General features: G+C 34.0%; 2 protein-coding genes across 20 annotated transcripts in view; one reads left to right on the top strand and one right to left on the bottom strand.

Annotated features, from left to right (window-relative positions):
• Positions 1–2,350, bottom strand: part of LOC105218419 (uncharacterized) — a 42,937-nt gene extending 40,587 nt beyond the window's left edge. For 18 of the 19 annotated variants that reach the window (XM_054228945.1, XM_054228948.1, XM_054228947.1 and 15 more), the window contains exons 1-5: positions 1,782–2,349; positions 1,535–1,676; positions 1,157–1,459; positions 321–1,066; positions 40–232 (exon numbers count right to left, since the gene is read on the bottom strand). In XM_054228945.1, the coding sequence (XP_054084920.1) occupies positions 399–1,066; positions 1,157–1,459; positions 1,535–1,676; positions 1,782–2,003 (1,335 nt within the window). In that variant the 5' untranslated portion in view covers positions 2,004–2,349 and the 3' untranslated portion in view covers positions 40–232; positions 321–398. Of the gene's footprint in view, positions 1–39; positions 233–320; positions 1,067–1,156; positions 1,460–1,534; positions 1,677–1,781 lie in introns of all 19 variants that reach the window. The other variant, XM_054228949.1, reaches the window with a different exon arrangement.
• Positions 1–17,794, top strand: part of LOC105219958 (peroxidasin) — a 179,075-nt gene that overhangs the window by 93,063 nt on the left and 68,218 nt on the right. Inside the window, exon 5 of the mRNA XM_054228930.1 lies at positions 8,668–8,871. Within this exon, the coding sequence (XP_054084905.1) occupies positions 8,668–8,871 (204 nt within the window). The remainder of the gene's footprint in view (positions 1–8,667; positions 8,872–17,794) is intronic.

The raw sequence follows: 17,794 nt of genomic DNA, 5'->3' as shown, positions 1-17,794 counted from the left end.
CATAGAAATAATCAAATAATGTTTGCATAATCAACCTACCGACATTAGTTACCGCTCGTGCAGAATCCCGAATACTTTGAAAACCAAACTTTTTATAACGAGGATCAACCAATGTTGCACAAGCGTACAGTTTTACGGATTCAATATTGCCGTATTTTGTTTCGATGTCTTGAACCATTCTCTTTTTCAAATGTCGCCCAATTAAAGTTTCTGGCGTTAACTCTTCAATCTTCTGTAAAATATAAAATCAATTCATACAATAAAAATTCAAAACAAGATAATATTGCAATAGCTTTGCTAGTTTAATAATGGGAACTTACTTTTCTAAGACTTGAAATCAAAGGAATGCACTTGCTCAATGTTACACATTTCTCAAAACAAACCTCTAGAGTTATTTGCTAGAGAGGTTTTAAGATGTCACGAACTTCTACTAACGCATCGATTTCCTCACCTGTGATCATGTTAGGTGGCTTAGCTTTCGAAGATTTGTCCATCTTCACTTGTAAAAGCACTTTACTGACATGATCAGCAAGCACAATGAAACGGTCAACCATTTCAAAACAGGAGTTCCATCTCGTTCGCACTTCCTGAATTAATTTCAGACGAGAATTTTCAGGCTTGTCCTTCTGTAATTTCAGCAGCTCTGTAGTCGCTCTTTCACTTTGTCGAGAGAATGTGACAATTTGTTTAACTTTTGACAATAGCTCACGCAATGACGATTGCTCAGTATGATCTGTAATTAAGTCTTCAAGATTGTCAATAGCATCATTTTCATCAGCGGGTAAGTCGGAAACTTGATTTCGAGATTCAGATGCAGGTGGAGTAATATTAACTTCGATAAGGCGCTGACCAATATTATTTATTACATGTCCAAAACATGAAATGTGTTTCCCATCGCCGAACTCACTTTTAATAGCTCCTTTGATGTTTGCGCCCCCGTCTGAAACGAATACTGCTGTTTTACCCCAGTCATTGCATATATTTCTTAATTTCAAGCTCAAATTTTCTATTGTTTTCCTCTCTTCCATGAGATAAGCGCCCAGCTCAACAGTCTTCATCTCAGTTTCTGTGAAGAAAGGTTAATATGTCAATAAAGTTAGATATTTGAAGTTAAAACTGAATGTAATGATTTTTGAAAATAAAATCAGTAACTGACCTTTCAGATAGTGAACTGTTAAGCCAAGATAGCTTTTCATTGTGTGTTGGTGAGTCCAGATATCAGTAGTAAGACACACAGATTCAGTCTGTCGCAGTTCAAGTTTTATTTTATTCGACAAATCTTGATATTTACGACTCATAGCATTAGTTATAGTTGGCACACAGGGTATGTGATACAACGGTTGCAGTGTTTTAATAAATTTTCTGAATCCTGGTCTTTCTGTGGTACACAGAGGCATATTATCAACAGCGATCATTCGTAAAAGAGCTGTGGTAGCTTGATCATATCTACGTCCACCAGCTAGGAAACAATGAAAATGTATGATAGAAGAAATTAATAAGATTAACGTTGTTTCCTAATTTAATTCACTACTACCTGAAAAAGAATTAGCATTGTTTATACAACGATCCATAGGACCTTGGACCTGAGATTGTACTGTGGTATTTTCTTGAAGAGATGATTTTGTTTGAGATACCAAAGCAACCGATGGAACAGATGATTCGACAGCGACTAAAACCTAAGAACAAACATGATTAAGTTAGTATCAATATAAAAAATTAAATTGTCTGTGGAGAGGAATAATTTATGTACAAACTTTAAAAAGTTCTTCAAAAGCACTTACTTTTTTAGGCTGAACTTCGAAATCATTGTGACTGTCATTCAATCTTTTCTGAGTTTGTTTTTCATTACATGACGGAGGAGCAATCTTGTGAGCACATTGTAAGTGCTTCATCATTGTTGATGTGCTTTTAATAAACAAAAACTGTTTATGACATAAATCACACTTAACTTTACTGCCATTGTTAACTTTTGTGCAATAGGCCCATATCAAACTGGGAGCCATGATAAAGAATTGTTCAATACTATGTACCGTATATTAAAAAGTTAATTACATCAATTACCGGCGGCAATATAAACATTATATTGTTATAGACCAATCAGAAAATCAGAAAGAAGCTATTTATAAAGAAACGCTTCGATTGGTACTTTGTACTTTGTATTGTGCTTTTAAAAGTAATCTTATAGTGATTATCTTAATTCATCAACTGTCAAAGTCATCGAGTAAAAGTCGATTTTAATCGATTCAAGACAAGCTTGAATCGATCCTAAAAAGTCTATTATTTCTAATAAAAGATCGATTTTCGACTAAAGTCAGAGTCGACTTTTCCATCCCTACTATAGCGTTTAAGCTAAGCAGTACATTGTTTCCCAAAATACCGTCGAAGTAATTCGATAAAATCGATACATTGATTTTCTTTTCGAAATTCTTTAAATAGTGATACGCTACATCGTACGTTTGTTGAGACATTTCTGTTTAAAAGTTTAATATTGAAAGTAGGTGATATTGTTCTCCATTTCGGATTGCAAAGTTTAGGATTTCTTATGCTAAATTCAGCACCAGTATCTACAATAAAATTAATTTTTTTCAATTTTTTATTTATGACTATACAGGGTATAGTTTCCTTGATCGCCAAATTAAAAAATTTTTGTTGTTTTCGTTCATGCCTATATTCATTGGCTAAGTCCAGGTTCTCTATTATAAGTCCAGGTTCTCTATTACCATCGTAACATGAAAGAGAATTTAAATTATTTGAAATAAGCTAGAATTTGCTATTTATGTGTAATTCCTCCATGTTTATAAAATTTTTCTTTTAGTAAATTGTTATGAATAATCAAATATTACAAAATCGGAAAATATAGGTATGTACGTAGCAATTGAATTTTTAATAGAACATAGTATTAATACTAATAAAGATTACAATATTTTTAAATTATTAATTATTTTAATAGGTAATAACAATCTTAGAAAGAAATAGATGTATATTAATCTTTTTTCGGGTGTATTCCTGCTGCCGTCTTTCTTTAGCTTTTCCTTTCTTTCGTTGCGTTACTTGCTAGCACTAATCGTTTTCGTTGTGTGTATTCCTTTCTTTCGTTGCGTCACTTGCTTGCTTTGGCGCTCATATGCACGTTTTGATGTTTTTGCTTCTTTATTTCCAGCGTTGGTTGTTGTTTGTAAATTTGTTTCTCCTTTTTCCTTTAGCATTGCTTAATGTTGTTTATAGATTTTTTTCTCTTTTTCTTGGGAATATTTTTTTTTTCTGTTACAATGTAGCGTTTTGTACATTGATGCAAGTTCAGTGTACAGTTTTACATTCTGTTCTGTTTTTTTTTTTTATTTCTGTTCAGGTCTAACTTCTTGTTATGTACAGTGGCACTCTTCTTCGGTATATGTTCTTTTTCTATCTTCACTTATTATTTTTCTTTTTTTGTTTTTGTACAGTCACCTCGGCTTTATTTTAGTTTTGATTTAACATTAACGCTAACTGTTGTACATATATGGTTTTTGCTTTTCATTTATGTTTTGTACAGTCACATAGATTTAACTTTAGTTGTTCCACTCATACATTTACATATACATATAGTTTTAGTTTGATTTTTATTTTACAACAACACTACTTTTTTCCGTATATATTTTCTTTGATTTCCACTTATTATTTTTTTTTTATTTGGTACAGTCACATTATTTTTAATTTAATTTTGATTTAAAATGAGCCATATCTTTCTTAAAAGTTTTTTAATTTTCACTTTCTTACAACAATTTATAACAATTTTTTTTCCATATATTGGTTTTTCAATTTTCATTTATGATTTTTCACTTGTACAGTCTCATCAGCTTATTAGTTTTAGTATATTCTTATTTTCTTTCCGAATATGTTTCTTTTCTCACACAATTTATTTTTTCTTTTAATTTTCAATTTCAATTTGCAATTTTCGAATTTTGTTTGAATTTTTTGTATTTTTGCTTTTTGTTGACATTGGCATTTTTATTTTTTCGAATTATGTTTGAATTTTCCACTTTTAAAAATTTTCGTTCGGTTTTTTATTTATCGAATTAATTAAAAAAAAATTATCAAAATTTACTTTTGATTTGCTAATTTTTCATTAGCAAGCGCTTCAAAATTTACTTTTGTATCCCCGAGGCGGGACATTTACCGACTTTTATTTAAAAAAAAAAAAAAACATCAGTGTTGTAAAACGTAGGAATATGATCATAAGATGTGTGAACGTAAGGAATATAATAATAAGATGTGGTGAATATCTTGATACGCAACAATATATCTTAATATATAAAAATCACGTGTCACGTTGTTTGTTTTCGATGGACTCCTAAACTACTGAACCGATTTTAATGAAATTTTTAACACCGTGTGCAGTTTGGTCCAACTTGAAAGATAGGATAGTTTATAACTCTCTTTATAGTCGCATTATTTATTTATTGCAAATTATTTGTTTATTATTAGCAAAGAGCTAATCTTTCTAAATTTTCATGGATTTAGGCTCTCATAACAAAAGCTGCCACTTGCTAAAAACATTAAATGAAAATGCGTTGTTTGAAGTTTATATTATTTGTGGTAAAGTTATACGAATCTATGACTTCCAATATTCTAAATTTAAGAAAAAATCACATACAATCCGTGAAATAAATAAAGTTATGTACATATGTATAGTCAGACAAATAAGCAATGCTGCCACTCTTTTCCAGTAAATCTTCCTCGAATTTGGGAGATTTCAGAGGAATTTAGGAAATCGCAGAGTTGATTTCTGCATGTATTTCCTAAATGCAAAAAAAAATTTCATTTATTTGCATTTACGTATAGAATTTTGTATGGCTAATGCCCGGTTTCACAGTCCATACTTAAGTTGTGCCTAAATAAAATCTTAGCTAAGTATTGTTGCAAACTGAGTAGTCGTTTGCGTTTCACAGTCAATGCTTAATTTCTATAAAATTTTATTATGATATATGACAACGTTATGGGCAACATATGTTTTACAAATGTCATTCATAAAAATATGTTCGAAATATTAAAATTATAACAGACAATAAATAAATTTGCGGGGAAAATTATATCAAAAATTGATGAAAACAACAAAAGAACCGCAAATTTCATCACTAGCGAGTCGGAGCACCTATGGGAACTGAAGGAAAAGTATAAGCTGTTATTGAGTGCAAACGAACGGACACTTGCCCTACGCTACGAAAGATGTCGCTGAAAATTCAAAGCAAATTCAAAACAAAAATCAGCTGTTATTTAAGCATTGCTTAAGCCTCCCAAATTAAATGTTACATGTTATCAACTAACAATTTTGTAATTAACTTATTTGTTAAAAACTTGAATATAAAATCAAAAATTAACTATTTTATGAACATTATCATAACATTATCAACTCTACGAAAATTTTCATCAATAATTTTAAAAATTTTGACCTCAAGTTTAAATCTCAATCCCGTGGATTTTTATACCAGACTAGCAGACCCGGCCACACGTTTTTGTGGCTAAAGTATACATTAAATTAGTAAATCTTTCAATGCAGAGAAAAAATTCTTAAGCATAAAGACGAAAACGTTATAGCCGATAAATTTTAAAATGGTTGATAGGATAATTCTAAATTGTCGCATTAAGATCAAAGAGATCCTTGTTTTTTACCACCAATATAGGTCATTCAATCAGCCATTTATGTTTATTATATTATGGTTCCATGTCAGGAAAAACACGATGAATAAGCTCCTCTTTTGAGACCATGAAGTGACAGAAACCCGTTAAAAATGTTATTAATCCATCGAGGTGTCAACTGTGTCGCTACTATTTTCAACTATTTCTACAATCGCAGTATGATATTGTTGGAAAAACACTCGTATGTTATTTGTTAATTGGCGATTCTTTATGTGTCGCCACAAATTAGATGATTTTAGGAATGTGATTAGTTCGTCAGCAACAGTTGATCCAGGAATAGTCTGGCGAAAATCACCTGCCAACAGAATCATGGCTTCACCAAAAATATTTTCGTTGTCGCGTAAATCTTTTAAAGACCTGTGCAGTATCTCCAGCGACATGAATATCTGGAAAATCTTCTATATGTAGCTCTTTTTTTGGCGATTTTGCAGACTGGTGTTTCGTTGATTTGCAATTTAGGAGTAATTTCAAGGCCGAATTGCCGTTTGTCTGCCTACTAACCAATTGAGCAATTGAGCAATGATAAAAATATTTTAACAAAGTAACAATGACAACTTTCAAAAAATTATTATTTTTTTTTTTTTTTTTTTTTTTTTTTTTATAATTTTGTTGTCAATTCAAATAAAATCATCTTCTTGTTATCTTCCTCACAATTTTTCGATATATACCTACTTTCTAATCCTTCCCTGGCCTTCCATAAATATTTCAAAACTAAAATTAGCCAGATCGGTTTGTCCCTTCTCGACTTTTTTCGAGACTAACGACACAAATTGTTTGTATGGGTGATTAGAAAATTGTGGATTTAAGACTTTTTCAGGCAATTTTTCTAATTTTTCTCTCCGTAAGAACCATCATTTTTATATTATAGATATATACAAAGGTTTCCGTCTTTATTCATAAATAATAATTTCACTGTAGTGAATAGTTTACTACAACACAGCAAATCTAAAATGAGGAAATGTTCATTCTGAGAATTCGAATGATTCCAACCGATTTATCGTTTAAGTTCAAAATTTTACAGTTTCATATGTACATACATAGGTATGCATGTGTCATGTTAGCGTGTTGGAGAGCCATCTTCTTTATTTGTTTACACGCTACACAACAAAACAAAGAACGAACTTCGCCAAAAATATTTAAATTGATCAGAGACGTTATTCCCTGAATATATTAACATTTCATACAAATAAATGGCCTTGAACAGAGTTCAAAAAGCGTTTTAATTATTTCAAATAAAAATTGGGCGGGGCGAAGTTCGCCGGGTCAGCTAGTGTATATATATATTTGGCGAATGCACCTGTTATGCGATTATAGCCAAATCTATTTTAGCGCGCCATTCATCTCTCCTTCTTCCCATTTGGCGCTAATTGGAAATGCCGATAGAAACCAGGTCACTATTCACCTGGTTATTCCAATGGAGTGGGGGGCTTCCTATCCCTCTGCTCCCACCAGCGTGTACTGCATCGAACACATTCAAAGATGCAGCGCTTTCGCTCATTCGACCCAAAATAACTATCCAGCGTAGCCGCTGTCCTTTTTATTCGCTGAACTATGCCAGTATATAGCAATATAAAGGACAAGAACAATACTTTAAGCTGATTGCCGTACAAGTTACCTCCTATCGTACATATACATTAGGAACCAATGAAGACAGCGGAATAAAACTTTACACAAATACTGTATTTGAGCTGTGAGATCACTTGTGGAAAAATTGTCAAAATCGGACCATGACTTTTCAAGGCCCATGATATCGAACATGAAGAACTCAGTGCCTAAGGGTTATTTTTCACTAAAAATATCGGTAAATCTCTCAGATATTTTAATGTAATTCATTCCCTTTGAAATTTCTTCTTATTAATAGTTTGTCTCTCTACCATAAATGGTTAAAATCGGGTCATAACCTCCCCCAGATCCCATATACCTAATTATAAGTAATATAAAATTAAGTGTAGGTAGTCCCACTTCCAAGTCCTGGAGAAACCCGCTAACGCCCCATAACTCTCCTTTGCTCCTGGTCTTCCGTAAAGTGCACAGTATCACCACAGCAGTTAGAGCAATAAACGCAATTAAAGGCCATTAACAGACATTTTGTTTATATTTCCGTTATGGCGCTATTACAATAGGCACCCGAACTGTTGAATTGCTAAATGCACCATAGGAAAAATTTATTAAATTTTTGAAGTAGGAAAAGCAGAATTGAATGCGATTGCACGAAATGAAAAAAAAATACCAGAAAATTATGACTTAGCAACTACTTGACGAATTTGAAGCAGACTTAGCTACCACCATATTTTAAAGTCCAACATGTTGCAAAGAGAGTATTTTAGTTTTGTTCACATAACGATTTTTGTATCTCATAAAACTAAACGAGTGAGATTTAGGGTTATATATGTATATTAAAACAATTAAGTAAGGCCTAAGTTAGGGCGTAACCGAACTTTTTATACTATCGCAATTTATTGGTTTAATGTTATTATGATAACACACAATTCGTCTTGTATAAAAGATTCCCTCTGAATAACATTAAAATATCTGAGAGATTTACCGTTATTTTCGGTGAAAAATTACCCTTAGGCAAGTTCTACATGTTCGATATCCGGGAACCAATGAAGATATTGTAGGTATTTTTTACATTAATGTTGAACATTTCGGACAAATCTTTTGCGTTTTTTATTTAAACTAATGAAAATAAACCAATTTGTTAAAATTTTGGTGAACTTTTTTTTGAAAGTAATGATAATAATTATTTACAAAGAATTAATGGATAGCTGAATTTTTGTTGATTTTGTTCATTCGTGGCTTTGTTATTACTTTTTAATTTTGCAAAGAATAACGTGATTTTTAGGATGTAATTATGGCTATAGCGGGGTTTCCCATTTTTACTTTCTACAAATGGAAAACAGATAGGATTGAAAACTTTTCTGTCTTTTAATTAATTATGTATGTATGTGTTTATCTATGTTCATACAACTTTGTGCTTTCCACTTTCAGATCTCCCAGAAATCATATTGGCTCCAGAAAATCAACTCGTAATTGCTGGAAAATCGATCACTTTAGAATGCGATGCAGATGGTAAACCTTTTCCGAACATAATATGGTATTTTAACGGAAACCCTTTAACAACAGATGAACGTAGAATATTAGATAACGAAAACACCGAATTAAATATAAATAATGCAATAAAAAATGATACTGGTAAGTCTATATAAAGTGCATGTTTCTAACCAAACAGCACTGTTTCCTATGCTATGAATAACACATCGTATTTACAAGTCAACATGTATATTTGTAGGTACTTCACTCGATTTGTTAGTTATTATTTTATATTTTTACAATGTTGGTGTTTAATTAAATTATAATGGGGTCATGTGTAAAAGTTCGCGAGGTGAGAAAATTTTTTGACTGCCATTCACCTGGGAGGGGCCCTGAACGATTCTTTTGTATATGGCTCAAGACTTCCGGTCTTAGACGATGTATTCTCTGTGTAGCCAACAGACATTCAGTGAGTTGGTAAAAAGCCGCTTCTGCGATTGTGCTTACACAATCCACTCCACAAAATAAAACCTGAGAACATATATGTGTTTTTAATTTATTTCCATATTTTTTACTATTCTTACGTTCTATCTTCTCCCTTTTTTCGTCCTTAAAAATTACTAAATGATTTTTTTATTATTTATCATACCTACAATCTTCTTTTTTTAATTTTTTTTTAAATTCTTTATTAATATTACTTTTTTATTATTGGTTATTTTATTTTAAAATTCAACTACGCGATAAGTTAATTTCAATACTCCCTGTCGGGGTAAAGGACATTAAGTTGTCGGTGTGCTAAATAAAAAATATTATTAGTTTTTAGTATAATTAAATTTACAGCCCTATTCTGTGTACTTTACAAAATCAACAAATTTTTAATTTGTAAAAATTTGAAATTTATCCAGCATGTGGTATTCTGTGCTGCGTTGCCGTTTTGGACCGAACGGATAATGAGGCTAACTTTGACGAAATTCTTTTCTAATTATAGCATGAGGTTACAGCTTAGCAAATTTTTACCAATAAAGAACAAAGTTAAAATTTTGTAGTCCCCAAGGAACTTTTCTGAAGTTAAACATAACAACCAACTAAATCAAAATTGCATTACAAATATTTTTAATTACATTATTAAGGCAATGGCTATGTGGTGGAGCAAAAGACTAGGGGGGATCTGGGATGGAAAAGCGAATATATAGCCTCTGTCATCCGATTGGCAACCTCAACCTCATTTACGTCGCGGCACTCCCTTTTTGAGGTTAACGAGGCTCTGGCGACTGAGTTAACATCCTACTTTGGACTCAAAGCAACAAAATACGCTGTAAAAAAATTAAATGTGCATATATTAACCAAGTTTTATATTTATTAAAAACTCCATCCTTATACAAATGTTTGTCGAAAAAAAATCGTTTACAAAAAGATTATTCGTCGACTTATATGCTCACTTTGGTTGTTCTTATTTCGAACACGTCTGTATATGTACATATATATGTAAATTAAGTGAACAGTTGAAGTGAACGCAAGTGGAATTTCCGGTGCCATGGAAAAATCTAAATTACATTGTTAAACTGAATGCAAAACCGAATTTTTTGTGCATGAAAGAAAGACACAGAGTCCTGGTGCAAATGAAATATATCTTCACTTTTATGGTTTGCAGAATCTGATAAAAAAGAAAACAAAATTACTTAAACGTTTTGTTAGTGAACCGAAAAATTATAAAAACAAAACGTTATTCTAAATTGAGACAACCGTAATAAACACGTACTTAAGCAAATGATTATATGTACAATCAGCTGTTCTCTTCAGCTGTGATCAAAGCTGCCATACAAGTTTAATAAATACAGAATAAAATATTTTATTCACAACTGCATTACCGACCAAACGACAGGTTTCTAACACCCAGTAGGGAAATCGCAAAAAACAAAAATGGCTGACGCCGAGAAAAAGTCTAAGTTCGTTTAGAGTAAATGCAATTAAAGAGTTACAAAAGGCTAACTCCCTTATAAATGATTGCTTAAAACTTTAGAAGCGATGTGTAATCAATTACACTTAAAAAATAAAACTAAAAACTGAAAGCCAGTAAAAGCAAGACTGTTAGTACAGCACCAAAACTGATGAAGATGAACTAGCTAAAGAAACTGAATGGATACTCAAACAGAAGTGCTCTTCAAAAAAACGTAAAACTGATAGTTCCCCAACAATTAAAGCCCTTTGGAAAATAAAAATAAAGAAAATGTGGCCATTAATGATACCAAAAGTCACCGATCAATTATAATAAACGATGTCAAAGATTTCAATAAATTAAATTCGGATGTTACCGCTTTAACAAAAAAAAAAAACAAATTATTAATAAAGTTTTTGAGCAACGATGCCTACAAACTAAATACATTTGATCCTACTGACTATCGAACAACAACAAACTTTTCAAACGAAAATATACCTTGGTTTAGCTACGAGAACAAACATAACAAGCCAGTAAAGGTAATGATAAAAAATTTACACCACTCATGTGCTACTCAATCCATCTTGAATGACCTTAAAGATCAAGGCTTTAATGTTTTAAATGCAATTAACAAACTTAAGTGGAAGACTAAAGAACCGCTAGATATGTTTTTAGTAGTATTCGATGCTACCGAGGACATTAAGACATTTTATCAGATCGAAAGCATTCTTAATACTGTTATCAAGGTTGAGCCAATCAAAGCCTCTAAATTAATCCCTCAGTGCAAAAACTGTCAAGCTTTTGTACATACAAAACTTCTGCGGTAAGTTATCGAGATGTGTGAAATGTGGAGGCAAACATCTTACAACTGAATGTGCCAAAGCCGAAAAAGATCCTGCCGAATGTTGCAACTGCGGCGATTTCCATCCTGCAAGCTACCATGGTTGTGTCGTTGCCAAAGAACTACAAAAAATTAGAGACAAAAAGAATGAATACAGTTGTGGAGAATGTCAATGCTCAGGCGAAAAACCCCGTTGCGGACAATGGAAGGAAGGAAGTAAGACCCCTCCCATCAACTTCAAAGTCTACATTTGCGCAAATGGCTAAGCAAAAGTAGCAAGCAAGTAAGGAAGGGCTAAGTTCGGTTGTGACCGAACATTTTATACTCTCGCAATTTAGTTAGTTAATTTTATTAATATAACACACAATTTGACCTACACATTCGTTATATATATAGTATAAAGACGATTGAAAGTTGGGAACCCTAATATTAGGTTAGAAACATCGAGGTCCTCAAGTACGATATATAGGGGCCTTGAAAACCTATGGTCCGATTTAGATTTTAGAAAGGGGCTGCCACACTATAAATGCAGTATTTATGCAAAGTTCTGTTCCGATATCTTCACTAGTGCTTACTTTACATATTGTAAAGTAAACTAATCAGACCGACTTCAAAGTTCTGGTATATAGGAAGTAGACGTGGTTTTGAATTGGGATGCACGGAAAAGATAACAAATCAAATTTCATAGATATTGGTCGAGTAGTTTCGGAGATATGGTTTTTGACCCATAAGTGGGCGGAGCCACACCCACTTCAAATTTTGAATAGTAATTTGGGTGGAGCCCTTCTCTATCTTCTTTATAATGAAATTTAAGGTTTCTGGTGTTTTCCCTTACTGAATTAAAGCGTTTTTAATAGTTTTCAACATAACCATTGTATGGGAGGTAGGCGTGGTTATAATCCGATTTCCTCCATTTGGACTGTATAAGGTAGAACCTAACAAAACGACTCTAGAAAGTATGGTTGATATATCTTAAGTAGTTTACGAGATATGTACAAAAACTTAGTAGGGGACGGGGCCATGCCCACTTCACCAAAAAATTACATTCAAATATGCTTCTTTATAGTGCGATCCTTTGAACCAAATTTTATTTCCATAGCTTTATTTATGGCTTAGTTATGGCACTTTATGTGTTTTCGGTTTTCGGCATTTTGTGGGCGTTGCAGTGGTCCGTATTTGCCCATCTTCGAAAGCAAAGTTTTTATGGTGCCAAGAAACAAGTGTGCTAAGTTTCATTAAGATATCTTAATTTTTACTCAAATTACAGCTTGCACAGACGGACGGACAGACAGACATCCGGATTTGAACTCCACTCTTCACCCTGATCACTTTAGTATATATAACCAAACTCGTTTAGTTTTGGGTGTTACAAACAACCGTTATGTGAACAAAACTATAATACTCTCTTAGCAACTTTGTTACGAGAGTATAAAAAGTAGTCCGTTATCTCAAATTCTGGATAAACTAAACGAACAAGAAATATTATTTAAGTCCATAAATCAGCGGCTCAGCGTTCTTGAATACCATATACAATTTATTGATGAGCAGTAACTTTTTAAAAATAATGCTATGGAACGCCAATGATCTTTCCAAAAGTAAAAATGAATTGGAAGTTATACTAAATGACAGAAATATTGATGTATGCATGTTTGTTGTCCGAAGCACATTTTACGAACCATTAATTTTTAAAATTTAAAAATTATGATTTATACCACACTCCGCACCCAGCAAACTCAGCACGAGGAGGAAGCTCGGTTTTAATCAAAAGTAATATTAAACATTGCGAAGAAGCTCAGATTAAGACGGACGAAATTAAATTGCCCTATATAGTCCGCAGAGGCACAATATCAAAACTGATACTTTTTATTAAAAAATATGACGGAAGGTGCATTATCGGTAGTGACTTTAATGCAAAACACTCTCATTGGGAATCTCGTTTAACTACAACCAAAGTTCAAGAACTCCTTAAAGCTATACAAGTTATTGGATGCAATGTTATTTCGACAGGGAGACCCACTTATTGGCCTGCAGATAGTAGGAAATTACCAAATCTTCTTGACATTTTTGTCATCAACAAAATATTGAAAATCAATTTACGCATTGAAGATTGCTCAGATTTAAGCTCTGATCATTCACCAGTATTACTACCATTATGTGAAAAACCATTAATTTCGTCGGGCACGTGTTCTTTACCTAATGAACAAAAAACGGAAAGCTCTCGAAGCTTTAGAAGTAGTGAACAAAAGGTCTTTTGGGAATGTTTTCAAGATTTTACGCATATTGGCGTTATTGCCTGTTTCAATAGCATCACCGGAAAGAAGTTTTTCAAGTTTAAAGAGAATTAAAACCTATTTACGAAATACGACAGGTCAAGATAGGCTTAATCGTCTAGCATCAATGAATATTCATAGGGATATTGATCTGTCAGTTGGTGAAATACTAGAAGAATTCTTTCAAAAACCAAGGACAATATAACATGGAATGTGAGATCCCGTGTAACCCTCAATTAATCATTGAGCTTCAGCGATACTGCTTGTACAAATGTAGAGAAAGTTCGAATTATATGAATAACAACAAAAATCCTGTAACTTATTATAATTGCTTATAATTTTATGTGATTTTTTTTATCAATAACCTCATTCCAAACCCATATCAACAAACATATATTTTCTCTGAGTTTAGGGGGTGTTTTAACACCAAAACAGAACAATTTATGTAATTTTATTAATATAACACAAAATTTGACACATATATACGTCATATATGCGGTATAAAGTCCATTGAAAGTTGGAAACCCTAATATTAGGTATATGGGTATTAGGGTAGGTTTCGACCCGATTTCATTTAGCACGGAGACATATTATTAGAAGAATAATATTACATCTGAATTTCTTCGAAATATCTTCACTAGTGCTTACTGCATACATTGTATAGTAAACGATGCAGATGGACTACAAAGTTCTGGTATATAGGAAGTAGGCGTGGTTTTGAACCGAATTTTCACAACATGTCATTGGAATGTCAGGAAAATATTATAAACCGAATTTCATTGAAATTGGTCGAGCAGTTTCGGAGATATGGTTTTTGACCCTTAAGTGGGCGGAGCCACACCCATTTAAAATTGTGTGTACCAATTTGAGTGCAGCCCTTCTGTACCTTCTTTATAATGAAATTTAAGGTTTCTGGTGTTTTTCCTTTAGTACCTAAAAGAAACGATTCTAGAGAGTTTCAATGTTCTCATAAAGAGGCTCAAATCAATAATAGATCGAAATCATCATTCAACAATTGACTAGGTGTATCGAATTCTAATGTAAATGCTTCCTAGCTAAAACATAGATACTTTCGCATAAAACAAGAGGATGCACACTCAATCTCGCATCCGATAGAAGCGGGTGTTCCCTAGGGAAGCGTGATGGGGCCAGTGCTTTACTTGATTTTCAAGTTATATCGCCACTGACTCAAGTTATGTGAGCGACATTTGCGGATGACACAGCCATGTTAGCAGCAGGAGAGCCAATCTCAGTATCTACCCTTCGAGAGCAGACAGCAGTCAATGCAATTCCTAAATGGGCTTCCAAGTGGCGCATTAAATTAAACGATTCCAAATCAATTCACGTAGACTTAGTTTAAAAAAACCATCATACCATCCCATTTATATAAATGGTACTCGTATACCACATCACAATAATGCTAAGTACCTAGCAATCACCCTAGAAGCTAAGCTTCGCTAGAAAGAGCATGTCAAGAAAAAAGGGGTGAGCTTGATTTAAAATTTGCTAAGTTTTACCATCTAGTCAATAGGAGATCCACGCTTTTTTGGCACATTTCCTGGATTAGAGCTGATTCGAAATTCCTTCCTTGGTCAGAATGTAATTCTATTGAAACACCATACCTTGTTACCCAATTATTGATGAATACATTAGCTACTGTTTCAGCTTCTTGATTAGGAATTGGATATACTTCTGGCCATTTGCTGAAGTAATCCATAACTACCAAAACATATTTGTTTCCTAATTTACTGGTGGGAAACGGACCGGCTACATCCATGGTAATTCGTTCAAATAGGGCACCCGAATTGTACTGCTTCATCTGGCCGTGACTCCTGGATCTCGGCCCTTTTGCTTTAATGCACTCAGCACAATTGCAATCAATTCCGTGACTGATTGCCGACTACCAACCCAATAAAATCTTTGCTTTAGTTTTTCCAAGGTTTTTGTGATTCCCATGTGCCCTCCACTTGGACCGTTATGCATCTCCTTAAGTACATCAGGAATTCTTACTTTCGGAACGATTATAAGAGTTCAGCAACTTTGTCCATTTTCGCTTTCCCAAACTCGATGCAAGCAGCCAGATACCAACTTTAAACTGTGCCACTGTGCCCAATATGGCTTTGCAACTGGACTCTCTGCAGCTATTTCTTCTCTCGTTGGACTCTTGTTCAGCTCCACTCCATGCATTACCAGCTCCAAATCTGGATCTTCTTGCTGACATTTTCGTAAATCCTTTGGATCCCAGCCTTCTGTCGAAGTTATTGACATTAATCGAACATCTATAATGTCTTCTTTGGCCTCAGCTCTTGAACAATATCGACATTCTAAATTACAAGGACGACGAGACATCGCGTCCGCATTCCCATGACTACTACCTTTTCGGAGTTCTATAGAGAAGTCATAACTTTGGAGTCTCTCAATCCACCGTACCAACTGCCCTTCTGGATTCTTGAATTGCAGAAGCCATTTTAATGCTGCGTAATCTGTCCTTACTCGAAATCGCTGTCCATACAGGTACATATGGAAATGTTTGATGCACTTCACCAATGCCAGTAATTCTCTTCGCGTTACGCAATAATTCTTCTCTGGCTTACTTATCGTCTGGCTATAATACGCGACCACTTTCTCATTCCCGTCAATCACTTGGGATAGAACGCCTCCTTTTGCATAGCCACTAGCATCCGTGTCCAAAACGAACATTGAGCCTGGAACTGAATATGCTAACATTGGCGCAGAACATAATCTCTCCTTCAGAGTTTGGAAGGCCCAATTCCTGTTCTTCATTCCATTCAAAGGCTCTGTTCTTCTTCGTGAGTTCATGGAGGCTACTAGCTACGCTGGCGAAATTTGAATCGAATCGTCGGTAATACGTACAAAGTCCAAGGAAACTCCGCAATTCATGTAAATTTTGAGGTCTGGGGCAGTCCTTTACTGCCTCTATCTTTTCCTGAGCTGTACAAATGCCCTTCGTTGTCACTTAGTGTCCTAAATATCTGACTTCCTTCTTGAACAGAAAACACTTCTTTGGGCTCAGTTTTAAACCAGCGCTGGCTATGCGTTGGAAAACCTCTTCCAAATTTTTGAGATGCTCATCAAAGCTTTTACCCAACACGATGATATCGTCTAGGTACACCAAACATGTCTTCCAGTGTAATCCTTTTAACACTTGGTCCATAAGCCTCTCAAAAGTGACAGGAGCGTTACATAACCCAAAGGGCATTACAGTGAATTGCCATAGACCATCTCCAACGCTGAAAGCCGTCTTTTCTTTGTCTTCTTCGTTTACTTCCACTTGCCAATAGCCACTTTTCAAATCGAGTGTTGAAAACCAATTCGTGCCTGATAGTGAGTCTAGGGTGTCATCTATTCTACTTGTCTGTCTTTCTTCGTGACACCATTCAACTTTCTGTAGTCCACGCAAAACCTCATGTTACCATCTTCTTCACAAGTACTACAGGAGAACTCCATGGACTCGATGATGACTTACACTCATTAAGGACTCTTACTGGAACTCTTTTGTCTTGTCGTGTCATAGCCAGGGTTTTCCTATAAGTAAGTTTGGTATAGATTCTTTTGTGCCTTCAACAACCCACAACGTGTCCGTCCCATAGTCTCCATCTATTTCTGCTCAAATAATTGCTTCTGATTTTGGTGGAATCTTCGGTTGATTTATGTTATACAGCATGATGACAACTGATGCTACTTTTAACTCTTTCAGTCACGCTTTGAGATTAAGAATATGTTGAATGTTTCGATTATTTGTTTTGGCATTATCTACAGCTGAAATATCACTGAAAGTATCATCATCGAATATGCCGCTAACCGGTCGCACCTTGTCAAAAAAGGTACAAACATTCATGATAATTCACGCGATTGTCGGTAGATGGCGTGGATTTTAATATAAAATTCGGAAAGAGGTGGTTATTGACACTAACCACCACGACTGAAAGAGTTAAATGTAAAATTAAGTGGTGATAATCCTGGCAATTCCAATGATTATAAAAATCGTTTGGGATAATTGGCTACGCCATCCTAATT

The sequence above is a fragment of the Zeugodacus cucurbitae genome, chromosome 4 (genome assembly GCF_028554725.1).
Source record: "Zeugodacus cucurbitae isolate PBARC_wt_2022May chromosome 4, idZeuCucr1.2, whole genome shotgun sequence".
Classification (NCBI taxonomy): Eukaryota; Metazoa; Arthropoda; class Insecta; order Diptera; family Tephritidae; genus Zeugodacus; species Zeugodacus cucurbitae.
This window is presented reverse-complemented; position numbering and strand designations above follow the sequence as displayed.